The sequence below is a fragment of the Drosophila virilis genome, chromosome 3, assembly GCF_030788295.1.
Source record: "Drosophila virilis strain 15010-1051.87 chromosome 3, Dvir_AGI_RSII-ME, whole genome shotgun sequence".
NCBI lineage: Eukaryota > Metazoa > Arthropoda > Insecta > Diptera > Drosophilidae > Drosophila > Drosophila virilis.
Window position 1 is genome coordinate 20166454 of NC_091545.1, and position 24094 is coordinate 20190547.

Genomic DNA, 24094 nt, shown 5'->3' on the forward strand with positions numbered 1-24094 from the left:
GGGTGTCTCAAATCATATATGTATATAGTCGATCTAGCTATGTCGTACCCCCAAGAAGTAATTTATTTAAATATATATATGTAAACTTACTTTTTATCAGAGGTAAGTCTGACATGAAAGCCACATTGTCATCCAGGGCAGGAGCTTGGACATCATCAACCGCATTCTGCAGCGCTTGATGTAAGGCCAGAGATTCGTGTTCATGTCCAAGTCTGGTGCCGTGTGCTGCTCCTGCTGATATTGCACTGCCGTAATCACTTCTTCTTTCCGTGTACGGAAAACCATGCGATAGTTGGGTCTAAACAAAAAGAAAGTCGTTAAAGAATTTTGTGGTAAAAATTTATATTTTAGTCTCTATTCCCTAAACATGACAATGCCTTATGATATACATAGATTAATTATATGATTTAATTAATATATAATATAGAGAGAGGGACATAGCATACTTAGGACCTGGTTAATGAATCTCTTTCAAAGTTTTTTATGCCCTGAACTCATTGAAAATGGAATAAATAAATTTGACTAGGTTTGCTGTTGTCAAGTTTGTATACATTTTACTTGCACACTGTTTGGCTAAATTTTATATTTATTTCGAGAATTTGTATCTGAAATTCGATTGCAAATATCAAATACAGGAAAAATTGCATTAATTAAAATTTTGTTTCAATTTTGGGCAGACCTTTGCCCGCGTTAAGCCTGGGGTTGAAGCCAGAAGCCCAGAACTGAGCCAATCCCAGTGTTTAGGCAATCATGTATTTGTGTGCCTCTCGTGCATGTTTGTGCGCACAAGCTCTGCAGGGGATACGCCTATTCCAGCGTATGCCCTGGCCTGGCCCTGGCCCTGGCCCTGGCCCTGTCCCTGGCTCTGGCTCTGCTCGTGGTTGCAAAGGCACAGTTCGTTAAGGACACGCAGAAGTGTACGAGCATGCGGCTCGCATACAAACGTAGATGCTGCCTGCATGTACGTACATGTATATAAACCCTTTTCCTTTTGGGCCAGGAATTTTTGTTGTTATTTTCAAGATGTTTCAGCGAAATAGCAAGAAAATTTTTAAAATATTTCGTAGCATATTTATATTTTGTTGTCTTTCATAATGCACTTGAATGGAATGCAAAATGCCATAACTCTGTCAATGCCTGTAGATGGGGAAATTTCAACTGCCAAGCTTATTATATACTTAGTATGTTTGCAACTTCGAAAAGTGAAGTATTCACCAAGTTTTGGGTAATAAATTGCTAGCTTAAAAAAAATAAGGAAGTTTCAGCTTTGTGGTGAAGATGAAATTCCATTGCAGCTAGCTGAATTATGAACCCTAAAATGCTTATTAATTCGGAATAATTTAATGTGTCTCATCCTATGCGTATTAAGAGTATTACCTGAACTAATTCTTGGCAGTTAGTTTAATATATATGTAAAAAATGTATCTCTTTCCTTTGTCTGTCGACTCTTTTATGATAAAGTGTATACTTTTTGGGCATAGAAATGACTGAGAAATTTGGGGAATTTATTCTAATAATTCCAATAGGGATTTGTGCTTAAACTAAATTTCATATACTTCCAATAAGAGCTTGTGCTTAAGCTATTTTGTCTATAAATTGCTTTGTTTACGCTAAATACTTACAACATGTCCTTGCAAGTCGTCCCTATGAGTTCTGTGTATCCCCAGTTGATCCTGTGTGGACCTGAGGCCCGCCAACTGATTGTAGTGATGAAGAGGTGCGTGATGCAATGAGGATAGCGGCTGGCCATAGGGATCCGTTCCTAAGTACTCGAGCGGTCCATGGTTCTGCAAATAGCCAGATATCTAAACTATTTTGGCAATGATACGTCCGACTCGCCTGGCGACCCAATTTGGAGCACTTACCTGTTGCTGAGGAGGGCTTTGAGCTGAGTGGTGAAATGGTGGTGGAAAATACGGGGGCTGAAAATCAGACTGCAGTGATTGGTGATGCATGGTAGCTGCCGACCCATGGGTGCCACTGTGTCCACTGTGTCCGGACGTTGGTCCTCCTCTACCTGAATGCCCACCTGAATGGGTTGTATAGGCCGGGCTACTGCTTGACAGGCCCAAGCTACCATGGCCACTAAGGCGTTCCTGTTTAAATATAAGTATACGTTTTCGTACATTAATTGGTTAGTATCTATGTATACTGATTGACTGATTGATGATCAATACATAGCCCAGACCGTAAGAGCTAGGATCTGATACTATAAAAGACACCTGTTTGTGCAGAAGTAGCAAAAAATAGTTGTCTTTCTTCAAATTCATTTCATATTTTACGGAAAATCCCTTCACCCTTTATGGAAATCGGGATCAATAATTTTTTGGGTTCGGCTGAGTCGTGTTTCACATTTTTCTCAGAATCCACGCTTTCTCGGTATAAAATGCTATGAACAGATTTTTTGTAAGCATTTTCTAAATTTTGTGCGAACGGCTTCCTAATGAATGAATGTATGTATGTATGTAATTATGTATGTATATATGTATGTATGTATGTATGTATATATCTATTTGAATATATGTATGTATATATGTATATATTTATGGATGTGTGAATATATGTATGTATATATGTATGTATGTATTTATGTATGTATTTATGTATGTATGTATGTACGGATGATGTATGTATGTTTGTATACATCTATGTATGTGTGAATATATGTATGTATATATGTATGTATATATTTATGTATGTATGTATGTACGGATGTATGTACGGTTGTATGTATGTATGTATCTTTGTATGTGTGAATGTATGTATGTATGTATGTATGTATGTATGTATGTATGTATGTATATATGTATGTATGTATGTATGTATGTATGTATGCATGTATGTACGGATGTATTAATGTATGAATGTATGTATGTATGTGCCTATAGTTATGTATGTGTCTTTGTATACATGTAGGTGTACGTTAATATGTGTGGGTTTTATGTGTGTACGTATGTCTGTGTCTGTATATATGCATGTATGTACATATGTACATATGTATGTGTCTGTATGTATGTATATGTAGGCGCATGTATGCATGTGTGTGCATTTATGCTTGACAGTATGAATGTACGTATGAAGATGTGTATGTATGTATATACGTGCACTTAATCATGTTTGAATGTGTATAAGTGTGTAAGTGCATTGCAAATTTAAAAATGCTCTCCTACTCGATTCTCATAAATTTAAGTAAGGGCTTCAGCAAACAGCAGGCGGCGTCAGTAGTGAAGGCGGCTTCAACTAGGAGGAGGCGGCTTCGATCAGGAGGGGGCTTCTATCAGGGAGGCAACGGCTACAACGAGGGAGGACACGGCATCTTCAACACGGTGAAGGCGCCTGCTTCAACATAGAGGAAGCGGCTTCGCAAAGTAGGAGGAGTCAGCGCCAGCTTCAATGAGAAGGCGGCGGCTTTAACAAGGGAGGTTTTAGCAATGAAGAAGGCGATCGCTATGGAGGAAACTAGGTCAGCTAAAGGAAATCACTTGAATACACATCTCTGTTTTTGATCATGCGTGTAAAAGGCTTAACAATTCGGACAAGTTAGAATTTCACACTGGCACACATCATAGCAAAAGAAAGGTAAACCTATTACTGAGAGAATAACTAAACTCAAATACTTAATAATATTTTTAACAATTTCCAGGCCTCGCATGCAATTGGCAACGGAAGGGTTGTTTCTATGGACGTGGAATTCTTAATGAATTTAATTTGGAATTGATGCTATTGTAACACGACACGCAGTAAGTAAGACTACGCTTTGATTTATCTACACATTTTGGCGCCATATTAATCATTTAGGAATTCATAAAAAAAAACATATAGATTGATTAAAAAAAAAAAAAGATTTAAAAAAAAATATCTTTGTATATGAACATTCGATAAAGTAGCTCTAATCAGATTGAATGCAGCCCAAGTCTAGACAACTCTTGATTTGCTGAATATTTGTGAAAAGGTTATTCTATTCTAGTTATGTTGAATGTTTTACGGATTTTGCTTTTCATTTATTTGTATAACTGTATAATATAGTAAACCGATCAGGGCAACTTCGATAGTTAACCCGCCTGCAACAGAAGGACGAAACTTTGCCAAATTTTAAAAAGATAGCTTGAAGGTACTTTCTATATAAACAAACAAGGCAGTAAAGTGTTATGCCGACTTTAGCGACTCGGGGTTTCAAAAGGGCAACGAATGATCAAAGCTGAATATATTGGTCCTTGCATAAGACCTGACAATATCCAATCATTTTTCGCCAGTAGAAAATTGTTTTTGCCAGAATAAAGTTAGTTCTTAGCTTTGCACGTCTGAATTAAACTTTTACAAAGTTATTACAGTTTATAATTCTTTACTTTTTTTAATTCGAAATCTGAAGAATTTCGTAAAACAGTTTTCACATACAAAATTAGCCTACTATCAAAAAAAGTTTTTACTGTAATAAGTCAGCAATCAATCAGGCAGCCTGTCAAACAGTCGAAACTCTATCATTTATTAAGATTACGATAATCAACTATATATTAGGCTTTAAGCTTAGCCACATGGAATGTAAACTTAATACAAAAATTTCTTATCATAGAAATTAGTTAAACTTAAGATTGTTCGTTTGCGAAACCAAAGACAAAGATCTTTGTTTTTTGACAACGTAGGTTTTTTAATGCCAAAATCGTGAAGAGTTGAAAACTTGAAAACTTGAACTCATTCAGAAAAACAAGTGTTTATTAGTCCTATAGAAGCTAGAACTCTGAAACCTAATCAAGGAACCAGTCAATCAAGCTATAACATTTGGTTTGCCATGTTCCACAGGGGCGGACGCAATGCAAACATTTATATTTCCCACCTTTACCTTATCTAAAGGTTAAGCGTGCATGACAGCAACGTCTTCTACAATTGAAAGAAGCAGATATTTCTTACGGCGTAAATGATCCAATTATCAAGAAGTTATAATTTATATCAAATATATAAAACACACATTGCCAGAAACTTTTATTTGAAAAACAAGGAATATTTTTTGGAGTATTTTTTAAGTGAATCGAAGGCTTAGTCAAGACAAAGCATTTATATTATTTATTATTGCTAATATCCTCCCTTGTTCTGAACCATGTTTCATGTGTGCATGCACCATATTCTATTGCCGTCGGCCTTTCCGCAATAATTGTACTGTCTAATACTGGGATCGAAATCCGGCATTTGCAGCTTGGGAGCGTTACGCACCTGAATTTCAATTACGGCAGGCATATCCACATAAGATAAAGTCATGTTATCATATTGTGAGTTGGGCTTTAAACTCGCAGAGTCGAATTAATAAATGGAATATCTCGAACACAGTTAGTCCGATGGGAACACTCGACGCGCAGGCAAACTCATTATTGTTACAATATTTATGGCAGATACTAATCACAGTTACTTTCCGAAATCTATATAAGAATAATGTCCATGTTTCATATGGAACCGAATGATATATGTATATATTTTTGTTGTCGGCAACAGCTCAGTTTAAGGTTCACGAACACGGGGCTAATATAGAAAACAAATTTGACCCGACGGCGACGACAACGACGACAGCGACAGCAGCCCGTGAATGCCAAAAACGGAATGAAAACTGGTCGACAGGGCGGCAGCAGCAGCAGCAGCAGCAGCGGCAGCGGCAGCATTAGGCCAGAGCGCGACGGCAGCGACACGTCGCGTCGTAACGCCCGTCATACGCCTCGGATGTTTCTGCATTCGCCAGCCGGGGCCAAGTATGAAAATGAATACATACATACGACTATATCTGTACACATGTATATGTCGAGTGCGTAGCCAAGACAACAATCGTGGTAGATGTTTTTCTTTTTTTTTTATTTTAGAAGATATTTAAGCCCGAAATGTATATCAATTTAGATGTGAATGTGATTAGCAGATGTGAGAACATTCATCATCTAACATGCGTATGTACATTATCTAAATTTCGTTCTCAAAGATTGGCTCAAAAGCTTTTGATATGTAGGCAGAACATGTAAGCAGATGAAATACGACAAATAAGAATATGAATATTAGTCTTATATTGCACACAGATCGAACAACTGTTGCATATATAACTGCATAGGTGTTTATCCGTCGGCACTCCAAAAATGATTGTTTCTTCTTGTTTTTAGCAAATGATTTCTTCTTTGCTTTAGTAGAGTTTTGCTTCATCTTTCACCGAATTCTTCTGCCCAGTTTAAAGTTTGTTTCTGTTCTAGGATAACATTCGAAGAGTGTGGCATTGCGCTCTCGTACTCTCTCGTGTACGCTATGCGCTCAACTCTATACTATACCTAAATCGTATAACACGAATTCCCACCCGCAATGCTACTGTACTTTATGGTATACACATGCAGATGAGCCCCAATATAACGAAGTTGATCAAGTGATGTTTGAGCAGTCCAGAGTCTAGGGTGCGAGTCCAAGATGGGGTAAGTTGTGAACTAGAAACTACTATTAACTTAACCAATGTCCGGCATAGGACTTTTTAAGACTTAAGAAAATTCGCAACGATTGTTGTAAATTGTAAAATATAAAAAAAATGTGTATGTCCGTGTATAAAAAACTCACAATGTGCACGACCAGTTGAAGCAGAGGGTTGATCGTCGAATTTGTGTCAGGACACATGCTCTGATTGTTTGTATGTATGTCCGTTTGTTGAATATGCGAGTTGTATGTATGTATACACGCACACACACACGCAAACATACCAGGGATTGACTTTGCCGTGAATGGCTTCAGATATGGCAAGCCATTGCAGCATCCTGTTTGGCAAATCCTTAGAAAATGCAGGATGTCAAGAGATTTAAATGATAATGTGTGTTAGCCATAATACAAGCCAACTACAATAAGCGCTAATGTCTGGTTATTCATAACTGCCATTGTGGGTCTTCGAAAATTGGCAAAAGGCGAAGGCGCATGTGACCGTAGGTAAATTACGAGAATCATTACTCTGTTTTTTTTTTTTATAAGTATTAATGAGGTACTTTTACATGGTGAATATCAAGTGTGTGATGTAGTTGAAATATATCAGATTGCGGTATAATATTGACTGTACCCAATAAAGGAAATTCCTTTCGAATGTAGCTTAGGCAAAAGTTAAATTATTGTCCTGTTAGCCGTTAACATATTTCAAGCTCATCTTTGAAAACTCTTTGAGTCTCACTTGATCTATGCAAAGTGACATTTGAAACGTGGTGCGTGAAATGGATGGAAATGTGGCAAGAATAAAAACCCAGTGACAGCTAATAGTACCTGCTAGTATTTTTAAAGCTAATAATTTATTCAATATTAATCGTTTTGACGGCTGCAAAGAAACTATTTTCTATAAATATACATGCACAACTGTATAAGAGCATGAGGCTTAGAATAATATCGAAAGTTAAACGCTTTACAGAGCTGAGCTTAACTTATGCATGCTTGTGTGTCATTATAAGTTGTATTTGTGTTTGACTATGTACAATATGGACACAAACCAACGCTTACGTACATAAGTATGTGGACATGTTCATCGTGGCATGGCCGATGTATGCGGCCAGCGCGAACGTGGCAATTGCGATCTGGACACGACTTTATTGTGGTTTTATAAATTAAAATAATTTTGATTGATTACTTTGGATTATCTTGTCATTTGCCAGCATCAAATAGAATATTTAACGATACAGATAAACCGGTTTGGGTTTGTTTTGTATGAATTTCGGCTTTTGGCTTTTCGACACACAACACACTTCATGCAGACTCACTGTAAAATGTGCGTCTGTGCGTTTGATCAAGACCAAAAAAAAAAGAAGCTAGACCTCGGTCAAGACGCCAGTTCACTTCGTAATATTTGCTACCAAGAAAAATCATTTAAAACAGCTTTTGTTGAAGAAGAAGAAGAAGTGTATGCCACTTATTGAGCGCCTCCAAATGATGTAGTATAAAATTATTGTTTGCCTAAGAAAAATGTATAAGATTCCATACTGATCCCCAAGCAGCAGCCCACAATTAGCGATTACTTAGATAATTATTACCGCAGTTATATCGTATGAATGAGAATAGTTCGAATTGCGAGTGCAATATGATTATCGTACTGTTTAATCTTTCGAAGTTCTGCCATTGTGCAGCTGATTATTGCTGGCTGCTCTTGTCGTACTACACAAGTATGTTGGCTGCCGTTAATTGGTGATTGAAGCTTGTTGACTTTGCCAAGAAGTTTGCATTCAGCAACGACTTTAATTAAATACTTAACAAAACTTTAATTAAACAAAAGAGGTAGACATACATTCGCAACGTGGCAAAAAACATATCTTTTGTGGTTCGAACCATAGCTTAAACCAAGGGTTCGGTTCGTGAACCAGGCTTTCCAGCTTTTGGTTCAAGCCTCTGCTCTTACATTTATACATATTCTATAACCGATACTATTAACCGCTAACTGACTGTTTAGTACTAGCAAACTTTAGTCTGGGGATTAGCTTCAAATTGTGAGCGGGACATTTCTGCGGATTTATAGCGAACGGTACGAGTATGCAAGCTTCGGTGTGTTGTGTTGGACTTTTTAAGTATTATATTTTCAATCACACGAGTTTTTGAATTGTGCTCTATTGTCAGTCGTGAATATGCTGAAATTGGAAATTTACACTGGTGGTCAATACTCCCATACCGTAATTCAAGATATAAATAAATAAATTATAAAGGTTGGAATGGCTGACTGGCGGGTTTCTGAAGGCACAGGTAGACAGTTGGAAGCTGTTGAACAGGTCGAAATAGTTTCACCTCCACCTCAAGTGTGTGCAGAACGAAACATAAATACACACACGCACACACACACACACACACACACGCAACACACATACACAGAACTGCGCACTACACATGGTATTCTAATGAAATGCTATCCACTCGCCAATGATCAATTGTCATTAAAAGAGCTTTGACTCCAAACTCTGCCTTTTTTTCTATTACACAGGCAAAGCGCCAAAATGTTGCTGCGAACTATCCAGATAACCCCATTGCCCAGACAAATTCCTAATCAGTATGCATGGATAAGTCAATACGACTATGATTAGCATCATCTGCTTTGTGGGGGAATTCTTTTTGAATGTCGCCCAAATATGGTAACATATTTATAAGACAATTGTTTCTGTAAGTGCTACACTTATACGAAATGGATACAAGTCAAATAGGAAATTATCCAATTTGTTGTGGGGTTATATCACGTGTGGGCTGGGAGAAGCTAAGGTGTGAGGCTGAGCACTGGGGAATTCTCTAGTAAAATACCTCGTTGACTATAGAAATGTGGTGGAAATAAATCTGTTAACATTATTTATTACTTAGCATACATTTTATAAAGTCTTTGACGAATGAGCTGAATTTCGAATATCGTCAAATGATCGTCGAAAATTTAATGGTCTCTTAAACTGCGGCTATAAAGCATACGCATACGACAGATAGACGAACATCGACCCCAGGCGATGCTTCCGCCTTAAAACATATTCAATTTATGTTTTACTCGTTTCTAGTAGTTATTGACCACAACTAGATGGCTAACACATGAAAAAAACAATGCTAACCAAAGTCAACTCTTTCACCAATGGCCACAATACACAGCGCTAGCTCTTTAAATTTAAATTGGCAAATATTTGGCTAACAAATCATTTGTCATTTCTCCATTTCTCATTTCTTTCAATATAAGCTGTCTGTATTATTCGATTAAGCACATTGAATCCTTGCAGCTAAGATTTCCAAAAAGTCTACAAGACGAATAAAACGGTCAACGGTTCGGTTTGTGAACCTGGTTTTTCATGATCGGGAACCTTGGTTTTGGTTCATAACTTGGTGCGCCGAATTTTTGTACCGGTTCGGCTCAAACCCGATTTGCAACCTTGATTCGCATATTAGTAGAAGTTTTTGAGATGGACTCCAGCTTTAATTTAAAGAAAGAAGCAAAAGCTGTCCAAAACTCTGTTCACACTGAAATATTATTGAATATTATTTTATCAGAAGACAAACACATTGTGAAATACGCCGCTTTGGCAAAATTTGTTTGTGTCGCATAGCGCCCTCTAGCCACAAAGTAAATAGCTTATCCCTTATTGTTGCTATCGTGAACAATAGATGGCGTAAGAAGTAGGCCTAATTTATTAATTATTTAAAAGTTTAAATACTACACAAATACTAATTTTTATTGAATTTATATGCTTAACTTATAAATGGGATAGTTATTATATAAGTTCAAGTTCAATTGATTATATTAAAAGGGCAACTAAACCTCTATTCCGCATCATCTAACAGAATTCAAACATTCAATTTCGAGGCGCCCAAGCAGTTTATGTTAAGCAGTGTTTATGACAGATAAGCAGTTAACTGTATAAAAGAACGGTAAGTTGCTTTCAGGGTCAATAGTTCAAGGGGCAGCAACATGTAACTGGATAATTCGTGTTGCTGCCGAAGTTTAAGTTGATTTTGCGACTTTTACGATTTTTTATTTATGATAACATTAATTTTGGGCTACATATTTAACATATTTCTATTATGGCTGTTAAGTGTAGAGTTGAAAGTCATTAAGAGGGTATAGAACATATTTTGCGATATGTATGTAAGCCTTAAATGCCTTTAACCAGAAATACATTATTAATTTACTATTTTAAGCATAAATTCGATTAGTTAACATATTTATATATTTCTTACTCAGATTTCCTTAAATTTTTTATTTGTGCTGGGATTTATTAAATCAAGCTCACATTGCTTAAAATCGTCTTCTGCCCAGCTCAACAGATTTCTGAGCAACAGCAAACAATATCAAAGATAAATTAGCACCTGAGCACATCAGTTGCAATTAATACCGCTGTCAGGTGTAAGTGCGGGAGCACAGATTAGGCTGAAGGGAATTCACGAGAGAGAGAGAGAGAGAGAGGGAGGGAGGGAGAGAAATGATCGAAATTCCTCGACAATGACGCAACAATTTGGAGTAGTTAAACAGTAGCTGTGCCCCCAAATGCCAAATTGGCAGCCGTCCGTTGCCGTTATTACCAAAATTACTGCATCAAATCGTTCCACTTAAACGAAAATGTTCCAAGTCTCGAGTCTGTTTCGCGGATGCCTCTGCCCAATCTTTCGGCTGCTGCCAGGCCTAACATATATTATTCCCAACCTGCCAATTAGCCAACTACACAGCACATCCATGTTGGCCATTCTCTAATATTCCGAATGTGTCTTTAGTTTTCGAGCGAATTTATTATTACCGGACTACGAATCGCGCCTTGATGTCAATCTTTCTGCGCAGGCCAAATATAACCACAATATAATACGATATATTACTTGAAGAAGTATTTGTTTATAATTGTCTCGAGCAACATACAAAATTCGGAGCATGGTTTACAAGTGGGCGTAGAGTAAGATTTGTTTACCATGAACCCAATGAAATTGGGTTGAGAAATCTTAGAGTTAGAAATTCCTTTTCTGTAGATTTTCTTAATTCTTGTAGTTCTTGTAGACTTTCTATGAATATATCCACTGCCAACCCAGCTTCACTTGGAGTAGAGATAGGGTTAGATTTGTTTACCGGGAACCCAATTATATTGGGCTTAGAAATCTCTGAGTCAGATGAAACTTTCTTGTAGATTCTAGTAGTTGTTCTAAGTTCTTGAAGTTCTTGTAGACTTTATCTCCACTCCCAATTTAGCTAAAGTTGGAGCAGGGATAGGCTTAGATTTTCTTACCATGAACCCAATGAAATTGGGTCAAAAAATCGTTGCTTTTCATATAGCACAAATTTCTTATTTAAAGTTCATATCAAAGGTCTTTTCTTTTGAGTTCAAAGTGAATCGCTTTCCCTTATGTTTCGCATATGTTCGTGAATTCCGGTTGGCTGCATTAAAATGCTTATCAATGCCTGGGAGGTAATTTGAATATATAAAATAGAGGGAGAGAGAGAGAAAAGCGTCGACCTTTATCTTTTTGGCATGGAATGCTCATCGACTGGACGTCCGGTACAACAACTATGTACACACACGGATGCCAGGCGTTGGAGCTGGATGTGCCGGATGGGCCGAAAGAGTTTTCGGCTATAAATTAAATGAATGCAGAAGGAAGCTCGTTCAAGCTCTAAATATAATATTCGTAACAACAATGAAAATACGCGAAGAACGATAATCGATTTTTGTTTATTACGCTCGCGATTCTTCCGACTCCGCGACTCCGACTCCATTCTTGGACTGTCTTCGGCTTTTTGTGGGGATTGCGCCCGCTCGTCCTCCACCCTCTTTCACTCCCACTGTCATGACGCGGCCGACATCTGGCTTTTAATGAAGTAGTAAAACTCATTCATAAACGTATTCAAGCGGGATATACGCACGTCTCTGGATCAAGTGAAAATCGAGGGACGGCCCATGGACCGTGTTGTGGCTGTGGCTGTTGTTCTAGCAGGTTTATGACGAATAGCAGAATACGAATTTATTTGCCAGGCAACCAGCCACCAACTCATCCAGGTAGGCTCAAGCAGACGACAGAGCTGTGAGAGAAGATGTGCAGAGGGGAGAGGAGACGAGGGGAGCGAGAGGAGACGAGGGCAGACAGCAGAGAGGAGACCGGCTTAAACGGCAAAGTCGAAGGCAAAAAAAAAAAAAAAAAGAACTGGGATCTGCAGTGCAAAGATGCATTCGGTGCTCCTCTCGGCGAATGGGTGATGGGGTACTCGGGCTGCTGAATGGGGGCAGGGGGTGGAGGGGGGCGGGTCCAAACAAGCCGAGCCGTGCTTTGCCACGAGCCTAACACACGCCGCAGTTTCGACACTTGCGATCGTCCGCAATTCGCAATTCGCGGTTCGCAGTTCGCGTTCGCGTTGCGCAAATTTACATTTATCTTGCGTTTCAATTTCATTTTGAGTGGACTTTTTAATTTCCTCTTTGGCAAATGAAATCAATTTTGATGCGTTCTTGCAAGCCAGGCACTTATTACATATTCATAATAACATCTACTCGTCTTTTGTCTGCGTGTGTGTGCATCGCATTCGCGCATCCGTACACAAATTATGATTCCCTTTCCATTTTGCATTTTGCCAATCGCGCAGTCAAAACAAGAACAGAGGTCATGCATGGCAAACTATTCATTAGACCACACTGTGCAACATAAGACATGTTTTTGCAATCAACATTTGATGACATCTTTTAATAGATTTTCTTAAACATTTTTCCATAGACAAAGCTTGATCTTTAAAACAAAATCTGAGTATATGCGCCAGAACTTTCGCAAGTCCCAACCGATTTCACCAATCGAAAAGGCAATAGATAAATTCAAACTTCAACATTGTTTAAAATTTGGGGAAATACAAAATCAATTCTCATAGGCAAATGTGCACTAAATGCCGAAGATATTCCTACTATCTCCCAATATGGCATCTCAAATTTGGCCATTTAATGTTTGCCCATTCGGAAACTCTTAAATCTGTCCGAAGAAATTGGTGCGTGGTAATAAGTTGTATTATTATTATTTTATTTGTTTGCAATTCCTTTTTTTCTGTATTATTATTATTTTATTTATTTGCAATTCCTTTTTTTCTGTATGTATATATTTCAAAAGTTGATGCTGTTCCCAAAATTTCGTCTACTTTGAGCACTTTGCCTGATAAGCCTGCACTTATTAATTATCTTTTTCATCTTTTAGATATTTATTTTCAATTTATTGACAAGTTGCGGTCCGTAACTCGAGTCAGCTAATCAAATATTTTCAAAATAGAAAGTTCGCCAAGTTTTTATTTCTGGACAATTCCAATATTTGAATTTTCTATGATCCGAAAGATCGCACTATATTCTCCATGCATGGCATACAAATATATTTCTGCATGCACAAATCTATTTCTAAACTAATAAATAGCTAAATCCAACTGGCAAGAGAGAATAACTCTTTGTTTCAGCTCTGAAACAAACACACAAATTGAATGCAAGTTTTAAAGCAAAGCAAATCATTAATAAGAAATAATATAATAAACACTAATAATAAGTATTAATAATAATAAACATTAGAACACAAACATAGGCCCGTGCTAGTTGAGTTTGTGATAAAGTTGAAGATCTAAGTATAAAATGGAAATGTTGATGCAATTAATGAAAAATCCTTGCATAATTAGGGCATAAATAAATATATTTTTTTCGTAGTGTTCACATACAATTAAGTGCCTAGCAAAGCAAACTGTGCTGGGAACCATGGAGAAAGATGGCCAAAAAAAAATATATACATATTTTTTATCAGTTTGTTGCAGTTGGCGCAGATATGAAAGATCGCACGCAAATTGGGCGCTACGCTGAGTTCTGCTGTGCTTGAATCTCATAAATTATTTTGGCAACGCATCACGCGAACAGCCTATACCTATACCTACATACCTGATGTGGAGCAGGCCGAGAGTCTGCGCAGGGCAGGGTCTAACTGTGGCAGATAACGCTAACACATTCGGTTTACCCATTTCAACGGCTATGCGAACTGATTTTTGGTGGGCGATGACTTTTTCACTGCCTCTTTGTTGTGTGTGTGTTTTTTTTCCTCTGTGTTTTCTGTTGTGATCTTTGGCCCTTGCCCCGTCATTTGAGCCTATGTTTTTGAGCAGGGATCAAAAAAAAGTTCCTGGAATGCCGATAAACCATATAATTTTACTAATTGAATGGGGGTGGATAAACGCAGCCAATGCGAGCTTCAGACGCATACGAACCAAATCTTTCTGCTCCATGTCATACCCTAAACTCTAGACGAGCAAAAACTTTGCAAGTTGCTCGTTTTCCCAGCTTTTAGATACTGCGCTCTCACAGCTTCAGCTGGACCAAATGTGCGTGTCTCCCATCATACTTTTATTCGCTTCACGGTGATCGGCAGGACTCAGTCCATAAAAAAGAGTGGAAGAAGAAAAATTATACTAAATCCCACTAGCTGCAGTTTGTTGCCATGCAAACTAACTTTGTCGAACTTTATGGAGTCCACTTTTGCAAGAAAATAAGTTTATTCCAAGCTAAGTTTCTCGGACGGGAAAACCTGGCACGTCCGTAACTTGGCCCTGGCAAGGAATCTTTAATGTTCCCTAAACAAAAACAGTCCAAAAGTTTTGTATAAGACAGAATACTCGCAGCGGACTTTCTTTTCACATTAGCTAAAAGCTGATCTTAATTTTCATTAAACAAAGACTTATTAATAAATGGTAAATTATTAAGACTGTTTGTTAAAGAACTTTCTGAATATGCTTTCAGAATCTGTCATAAAATGCAAACCAGAAATTGCAGTTATTTTCGGTTTGCCAAGATTGAATACACGTGTAACGGGTTTCCCATATATTTCTATACTTTGACAAGCAAAACCTAAATATTCAGAGCTTGAAAAAATGTTGCACAAATTATTAATGCAAAGTTAATTTATAGAAAATCTCTGTTTTCCCTGATCTTTTCTTTGGCAGCTATATAATATAGATATCTGCTCTGGTCGACGTCAATCCATAGACTGTCTTCAGCAAAATGAGAAGAATCTATGACAAGTTGTCAGTCTTTTATAGACATAGCCTTACGGATATACAGCTCATCGAGCTTAGGTATAATATGCACATATAACGCATAATACATTTTGTAGAAAAAGTGTAAAGAAAGTATTCAATACAATTCAAGAAATATTACAGCTATAAACTCTATGATATGCGATATTCCGAACTTACAAATTCTCATTAATATAGTTTCAAGACTAGTCCTGATTAGGAATAGGTGTATATATATGTAATAGGGAAATATCGCTTTGACTTGCACATTTTAAAATACGAATATCTCAGGATTATGTGCTGTATGTCTGCTGGAAAAGCTCAAAGCTCAAAGACGCCTACTCAATTGATTCAAAGCAAGTATTGCATGATCTACTATATAAAGTTGATCTAGAGCAGTGCGTCACGAAAAGATTTGTTTCAAGAAAGCTTTAAGAAAGCTTTAAGCTTTAAGCAGATCACAAGCGCTTGGTGTTGATGGAAGCCTGCCCTTTTGGAGGATGCAAAATTCCAGCGTTAAGTGCGCCCATTATTATTATAAATTGGGCTTTGGCTATGGTAATCAATCTGCTCAGATCGCAGACATGGTTTACTTGTTGCCGTATGGTAATTACCCTGAGTGCTTGCGTGCATGAAATTTTTATGTCAATCAGAGATCACACAGCCCCCATTGACTTTCAATATCGGAGTTTAAGTACTTTGTACGGATACGCTTAACACTGATTCTAGCTGACAGGTAATTGGTCAGTGGGTACGTTTCCTTGGAACCACGGACGAGCGGCCAGTTGATAGAGGTGTGCGGCAATCGGGGAAATCCTTGCAAAAAATCTTACCATCATAAATTTTTGATCCTCAAATTGATGGTCATTGGTCCGGTGTAAGATATGCATTATTGTTTGTTGTTCCGATTGTGATCGCGATTACATAGAGTATATATTTTGAACTGTCACAAAACTGGAACACTTCGCGCTTTTTAGAATATACGAAACAGGTACAATTGCTCAGTAGACAATAGATTTATTTGGCACTGAATATAAGGCAACTATAAGTCATATGAGTGCATGCTTATATAAATGTTCACTTAAAGGAAGCACAGATACATATATGTATTTATTTAAATATTTATGTTAACACCGTGTGCGTGCGTGCGTGTGTGTGTTTGTTTGTGTGTGTGTGTGTGTCTCACTTATCCGAAGTAAAAGTGATTGCAATTACAGGTGCACTGGATATGCGTGGGTGGATGCATGGATACGAACGAAAAACGTAATTATTTCTCGGGCTGTTTGCAATCGCAAGCAATGTCGAACACACAGCATAATATTCAGTTTGGCTTTTCGAAAAAAACCCGCAAATAAACTTGTGCCTTTGCGCAGCCACTGACGGTAGTTCTCGACTGAACTAAATTTTCTGTTTGGACGTAAAAACCTTCAGGGGATGTGCTCCGATGCTGACGATGCTGCCGTTCGAATACAGATGTGTTCACACACACACACACACACACACACACACACGCTCACCCGCGCGCATACATACACACAGCTGCCACGCACACTTTATAGCCATGCACATATACATGCATGCAAAACCTATTAAATGCCCAAGACCGTTTGCCGCTCGCACACATACAGGCACAGTCAGGCGCTGACCCTCCCCGGAGCAGGTTTTCAAAAAACTCTCTTAGCTAAGAGCCAAAACCAGAAGAGTGTTGAAACGAGCAATGTGCATGCTGCAAACCGGTTGAGAACCGAAACCCCTTCAAGCTGATTCGCCTATAGATTTTGTCAGTCCGCTAAATCAGAGCCCATGCTTAATGCGGGTTTGAGCCGGAATAAATAACCGTATCTTTTTTCAGTTCAAACTATAGTTAATATATATATTAAATTATGTTGTCTTATAATGCCAGATATCCTTATATCGTATATATAATTTTTTACTGATTTAAATGTTTTCAAATTTGAATCTAAATTGTAAATTGTGAAATCAGCACACTTTTAATAATTAGCTTAATGGGCTAATTATATAGATATCATGACTATATTCTAAAATTTAAAATATAGTTTGATCCTAAGTTTTATTTTTTAAAAAGACACTTATACCGGTTGGTCTTATAATGTAAAGAGCATTCGTTACATGCGCTGCTGCAGCGAAGAGCAATATTTATATAAGAGAGAGAGAGCAGGCTGTAAAAATCTTTGCGGCCACCAATACCACATAAGATACGTATGTATGCGTGTGTTCGTTTCGGTTTGCTGCTGTGTTCGTGTTCACGTTGAAACGTGCAACAGCATCAGATACAGCTACAGCCGCAGCCACAGCTACAGCCATTTATATTTTCGGAAACCACGCCCCTCAAGCTGACTACTAGACAATGGGCCGAACCCAGAGGCTGCGTCAGCGGCATTGCCGTTGCGTCGGCAGCGCAGCCTCTGCACATGTGCACACACACACACACTCGCTGGCAGATATATGTATATGTATAGATACATATGTACATAGATAGCGACACACACACACACGTGCTTAAGTGGATATGTGTGCATACACATATATACACACACATACCTACATACAGCTTATATTAATGCCTGCGTGTATTGTACATAAGCACAGTGGTTGCAAAACACATACATACGCATATACATAAATATGGAAAGCTGGGGTTGCCAGCACACTTTGGCCTCAGGGGTGTAACTTATGCTACTGGGAAAAACTCGGCATTGGACGCTTGGCAATGTGTTTTGCCAGTGGTGAGTGCCCTACCATATTTGCCCTGGGCTTTATTTTACACAGCTTCACAGAGTGATTATGTCAAAAATGATGCGAGCAGGGAAATATATACATACATACACACGCACACATACACACACATACATATATACATATTTATTTATATAGTAAATGATGTATTAAATTAATCCCTCATATATAATGTATATATACTTTCAGCCTAAACTGTAATTGCATACATATCTAAGTACTTCTCTACTAGATACATACAATTGTGTTATACACATAGTTCTTTAATAAAACCTCTCAAATATTGATCAGAACGTTATAGTCAGCCCATTTTATTAAAAAACCTCCCCAATGTAAAGAGAACTCAAAAACTGAGAACATCTACAAATTATTCAAATATTTAATAGTTTTCCAGCTATATATAATAGATCCCACCTATTTTTCATTTCACATTTGATATGTGATCTTATTTGAATTACACATTTACTACAAGTTATACATTTATTTATGCTAGACAAGCTGATGTTTCGCGACCTTAACCGAACATTTCTGATATCGATCTTAAACTGATATTTCACATGTGAAAATGTAAGCTTATCAAACTAAGTTTCACGTTATATTTCACATTTATATATAGAAATATGTTTGAAGCCGTGACAGCCGAAAAAAAGCTTAAACAAGTTTCAGATGACTTTTTTCAAAGCTCTTTAAATATCACTTTGAAACCGATAAAAATTACCCAGATATGGTGGATTTTCCGAAAAGTGTGAAACTGTCTTAAATGAATTTCTATAAAGATATATATTTATTGTCGTTAAAGAGGGGTGGATTTGCCAAGAAGATCGACAAAAAATAATCTTAGTAGATGAGTTTGTCGCCGATGAATGCGACTACTTTCCACAAATATTCCACACTGGCGGGGGGAATTTTCAAAGCCCTGTTCTAGCGTACATCATCTCAGCTTCGTAGTTCTCCATGTTTGTGGGTATGCCATTTATTTCCTAACATTTTTTTTAAATTCATTAAATCGTTTTTCACACTTACTGGAAAATCCACGTTGATGGCTGGAAAATTATGTGGTAAACTCAGCTCCTTAATATAAACGAATAAGGAATTGTTTAAACGATTTATTGAAGTGGAACTTAAGTGGAAAACGTTGTTTCCTAATTTAAGTTCTTCATTCGATCTACTGCAAACTTATTTTACATTTTCGAAACAGAAAATCGATAAATATCCGATAATGTACATAAACGCTGTGAACTAAAACATGTACGAGTGCTTACGTCTAGACTGCTGTAGATACCCTCTAATTTCCTTTATATGTCCGTGCTTATCGTCCGATCGTTATTGAGAAAATCCCTTAAATATGGGTACATGTTTCAGTTTTTCTAATGGGGAGCTTCGTAGAACTCCGAATTCGGACCGCATATGTGCTCTGAGAACTGTGTAGAGGGTATCAGCTAGTCGAGCAGTCTTTTCAAGTGCATATGGACTCGTTTAGTCTAACATGCGATGTTTACGTTTCGGAGATTTTCGTTTATCAATTCACGTCAAAGGTTTAAAAAAACCTTTAACCTACTTTAATGTTCGCACAGCAAAGGAATAATTATATGAGACATCAGCTTGCGTGCATGTGTATCTGTGTGTGTGTGTGTGCAATGTGTGTCTCTGTGAATGTGTGAATGTGCGTCTGTATTGGTGTTAGTATGTGTATTTGTGCTGCAGTTACGCGCATTTGTGCCGCACTGCAACCAGATAAAGAATCATTTGCAATCACTGCCACGAACGACAGCAGCCACGGCGGCAGTCATGAACATCCTGCGGCGTTCACGAGTTGCACCCGAGGCAGCAGCATTTTGGCCTCATCCTAAATTGGGTGCTTCGGCTCGCTAGAGCTGGAGCTGAAGCTGCCAAGTCGCACACTGGTGCCAGACTCAAATTCTGTCTGCCATTAGGATCTGTGCCATATCAGAGTATAGAGCATTGGCTAGTGTGTGAGTGTATGTAGAATTCGTACATGCACATGCAACATGCAACATGCCTTTCGCCGACTGCGGCCCAGTGTGCATCACGATTTATGCGGTACGGCAGCAGAGACTGAAAATCAATATTGTTTGGTAAGGCGAGCAGGGATCTGGTATCGCGAATCCGAATCGTAACAAAAAATGGCGGCCTGATCATCGATCGTACGCTTGCCGCGCCGCAGCCGCGGCCACAAATGAGCAGCCGCAGTCATAAATCGTGCCGCTGCAATGAAGCCGCCTGCCTAAGTGGAGGAGGGTCGAACCCCGGCTTGGGTCGGCGCGGCAGCGCTGCAATTGGATAATGCACCTGAGCACCCGTTTCGAGCCTCTGTACCAGAGGCGCAGGGACAACCAACACACACACACACACGCACACACACACCTGTGTATGTAAGCATGTATGCATGTGTGCATGTACTGATCCGCATGTACATGCACAAGCTTACAGCTATGTACTCCTCCAAGGGGAGGAGGAATTAGCTAGCGTGTTGGGGCTCACGACTTTTGCAATTGGTGCTTTCGATACCTTTATTAACTTTGCGAATGCCAAACTTATTTTCACTCAAATTAACTGCCGCGTAATGGCGATTTAAACCTGCATATTTTCACCAAAAAGGGAACTACGATCATGAGTCGAGAAACAATTCGAATAAAATGATAAAATTTAAGTAATGTCTAGCAACTCGTTTATGTTTTAGAGCAGTTAAAATTAATAAACAGTCTAATCAATTTAGCTTCTTATACAAATGAGCCCAAGAAAGAGCTAGGTAGTCCGAAACTCGATAGATTACAGTCGAGTTTATTCCTTAAGCTTGATTTTGAAAACTCAAACTAGCTATATTTCAAATCATATTGACCCCATGTTTTCCACAAAGATCTGTAAAACTCGATCTTCAAAATTTAGATTAAAAGTTAGATCAAAAAGGTTCACAAAACATTTAGCGAAGATTTTTATTAACTCTATCAGAAATGAGGCTTTCCTCGCTGTATCTAGCTCTTAAAATCTTTTTTAAATATTTGGAAAGTGTTTCATTCAAATGAATTTTTATGACTTTTAAGAAAATGGAGCTGATAATGAAAAATTGCACATATCCTTGGACTTTCGTTTTGCATCAAATATGAAATTGAGCCTTGGTTCTGTTGTTTTGTTTGCAGAATAAAATTGTTTGGAACTTTTCTCCTCTCGAACTCTAGATATCTATTTGTTTTTCGTACGCCAATTCCTTTAATCCTTTAATAAACATATTTATTAGGTCATTATTAATGTGATTAGAAAAGTAAAATAAATTTTGGTATTTGCGTACGGAATTGCACATTAAATGTGCTAAATATTTAATAGGATACAATCAAATATAATTTTAGTAAGCTTTCGGGTTTATTTCTACAAATACTTTATTTCGTAGATTTGTAACAATTATAGGTTTAAGATGATTCCTTTGTAGGTTTTCCCCATGCGAAAATTTTACATTTTTATTGTAGGAAATATATTCTTTCTATTGGAATTACGAATGTATTATCTATCAATCTAACTTTTGACTTGCAATAGATCCAATATTCCTTTTTCCACAAGCTAGGCCTCGTTCATTCCCAGTTCTTTGTTCATTTACACTGCCAAATGAAGCATACTCGAATAAGACCTACTAAATATGCATCTAAACATCAAATAATAGAAATGCCTGCAAATGATGTAACCTATGATGTAATTTTTAACATCATATAGAAGTCGCACAGATCAAGGCATGTAAAGGATACTCCTGTGATTGAGTATTTTGAATGTGCAACTAAAAATTGAGTACATTCTGCAGCAAACATGCATATAAAATGAACATCAATTAATGCCTGCAAATGATGTAACTTATGATGTAATTTTTGACTTGGTTAATATTGCCTTCCCTTTGCGCGAAATATAGAAGATGCACAGAGCGAGGCATATATGTATATAGGATACTCCTGTGATTGAGTATTTCGAATGTGTAACTACAAATTCAGTACATTCTGCAGCAAATATGCATATAACATACACGAAACCATGCTCAGTGCAGTGTGGTAATATTTTCGAACGGCCGCGGGCCACTTCGTCCATATTCGTTAAGTCCTCAGTTGCAGACAGATTCAAATTTTGGTAGATGCCTCCGTCGCTTCTCGGCAATAGCAGAAGTCCTCTCTTCGTCGACGGCGGCTGCGGCTGCGGCGGCGGCGGCGGCGGCGGCGGCTTCGACTACGGCAACGGCACACTAATCATGACCATGAGCCAAGCAATACTGCAAAAAGGCTGCTGCAATGTTGCACGACGTCCAATTGCCGCGGGGGAAATGTGCGCGCTCGTTGTAGCCATAGCCCCTTGCGCTGGCCATCGCTGTTTTCGCTTGATATATATATGTATATATATGTATATATATATATATGTTTAGATATAAGTATGTATTTTCAGTTGCAGTTGCAGCAGGCGGATGTTTACAGCATATTTCCTACGGCTGTGCTCGTGTGCACCTTTAATCCGCTCTTCTTTTTTTTTTTCGTTTACTTTTTTTTTTTTTATTTTTTTTTTTTGCAACCCAACAGCCAACAGCCAACAGCCCGACAGCAGCAACCCGAAAGAGAAGAGCCAACAGGCTGGCACCGGTCCATTTAAATATGAGGCCGAGAGATAAAAAACATCTGCAGCTGTGTTTACCCTCTGTGGATTACTCTGTTGCTACATAAGTACTTAGTACCAAGTACCAAGTACCAAGATCCAATATATATAGTTTGGTAAATATCAATGTATGAGCTAATCTTGCACACGTATATATTTATTGTATTGTTTATGCATACAACTGATTTATTTTACAAAACTTGCAAGGCCCATTATTATTTTGAAGAACATATGAAAGGGGAGATAGGCATACAAGGAAATGATACGGATTAATAATCGAGATTCAATGAAAATAATATAAATAATGAAAATATAAATTTAAGTCTCGAATATTGATGAAATAACAGAGCTGTCAATGAGAATAATAATAATAATAATAACAAATGGACAGAAATATTACAAATCGATACAACTTCCAATTTCCATAATATCAATAAGACAGAAGCAGAAAACACTTTTAGCTATTTAACAATATTAAAAAACACATAATCAGAATAATAATAATAAACATAAATATAACTATTATTCAAATATGATCGCCTAAGCCCAAAGCTGCCAGAAGTAATCATAATTGAAAGGTAGATTAAAGATCGAACCAAAAATAATATAATTTATTTTGTTGACAGCGACACAAGACAAAGTTAATGACCCAACATCGAGCATATAAATGGGCTCGACAACAACCGATTCTCTGGCACAAAGGTCAAACGAGAGATGTTAACAGAGAAATTGTAGTCCAGGACCCGATATTAAGCTAATGAATGTGGCTGTGTGTGTAGAAAATGTGTTGCGATATTTTGGACTGAAACTCTTCTCGACTGGAGCAGTCCGAGTTGCCCACACATACAAACAAATGTGTTTATTTCGCGCGGTGCTAATTGCCCTTTTTGTGACGGCGGCGACTCAACTTTTTCCCCAAGGATGTCCCTGTAACTAATTGGAGCATCGCCTCTGGCGGGGAGCGAGCGCACATGATGTATGGCCAATATTAGTGCATGTGCATGATGTACAATATGGGGTCTAGTCTGCCCGTTAGACACACAAAGGTACCGCACATTAACGCCATTATTAAGTTAACATATATTATAAACTGCGCTCTGCTTAACCAGATTTCCAAAGACTAGCAAAGGGTAGAGGAGGTTTGTTGTGATTACGAACCTAAAACTGGATATGTTATGCGTATTCATTGGGCTATAAAACTTGAATGCCGAATTGCGT

At 37.9% G+C, this 24094-nt stretch overlaps 1 protein-coding gene and 1 long non-coding RNA gene across 6 annotated transcripts in view; one reads left to right on the forward strand and one right to left on the reverse strand.

Moving 5' to 3' along the window:
- TfAP-2 (transcription factor AP-2) overlaps nucleotides 1–24094 on the reverse strand; it is a 35902-nt gene that overhangs the window by 2567 nt on the left and 9241 nt on the right. Inside the window, exons 1-4 of one of the 5 annotated variants that reach the window (XM_070207899.1) lie at nucleotides 5206–5584; nucleotides 1866–2096; nucleotides 1623–1805; nucleotides 91–298 (exon numbers count right to left, since the gene is read on the reverse strand). In XM_070207899.1, coding sequence (XP_070064000.1) covers nucleotides 91–298; nucleotides 1623–1805; nucleotides 1866–2096; nucleotides 5206–5250 — 667 coding nt within the window. In that variant the 5' untranslated portion in view covers nucleotides 5251–5584. Of the gene's footprint in view, nucleotides 1–90; nucleotides 299–1622; nucleotides 1806–1865; nucleotides 2097–5205; nucleotides 5585–16314; nucleotides 16893–24094 lie in introns of those variants that run through there. The other 4 variants (XM_032434503.2, XM_070207900.1, XM_002047983.4 and 1 more) reach the window with 4 other exon arrangements.
- On the forward strand, nucleotides 2943–23129 carry LOC138911030 (uncharacterized). Its single transcript, XR_011416334.1, has 4 exons — nucleotides 2943–3579; nucleotides 3644–3740; nucleotides 6216–6428; nucleotides 22804–23129. It is a non-coding gene; the product is annotated as an uncharacterized lncRNA (long non-coding RNA).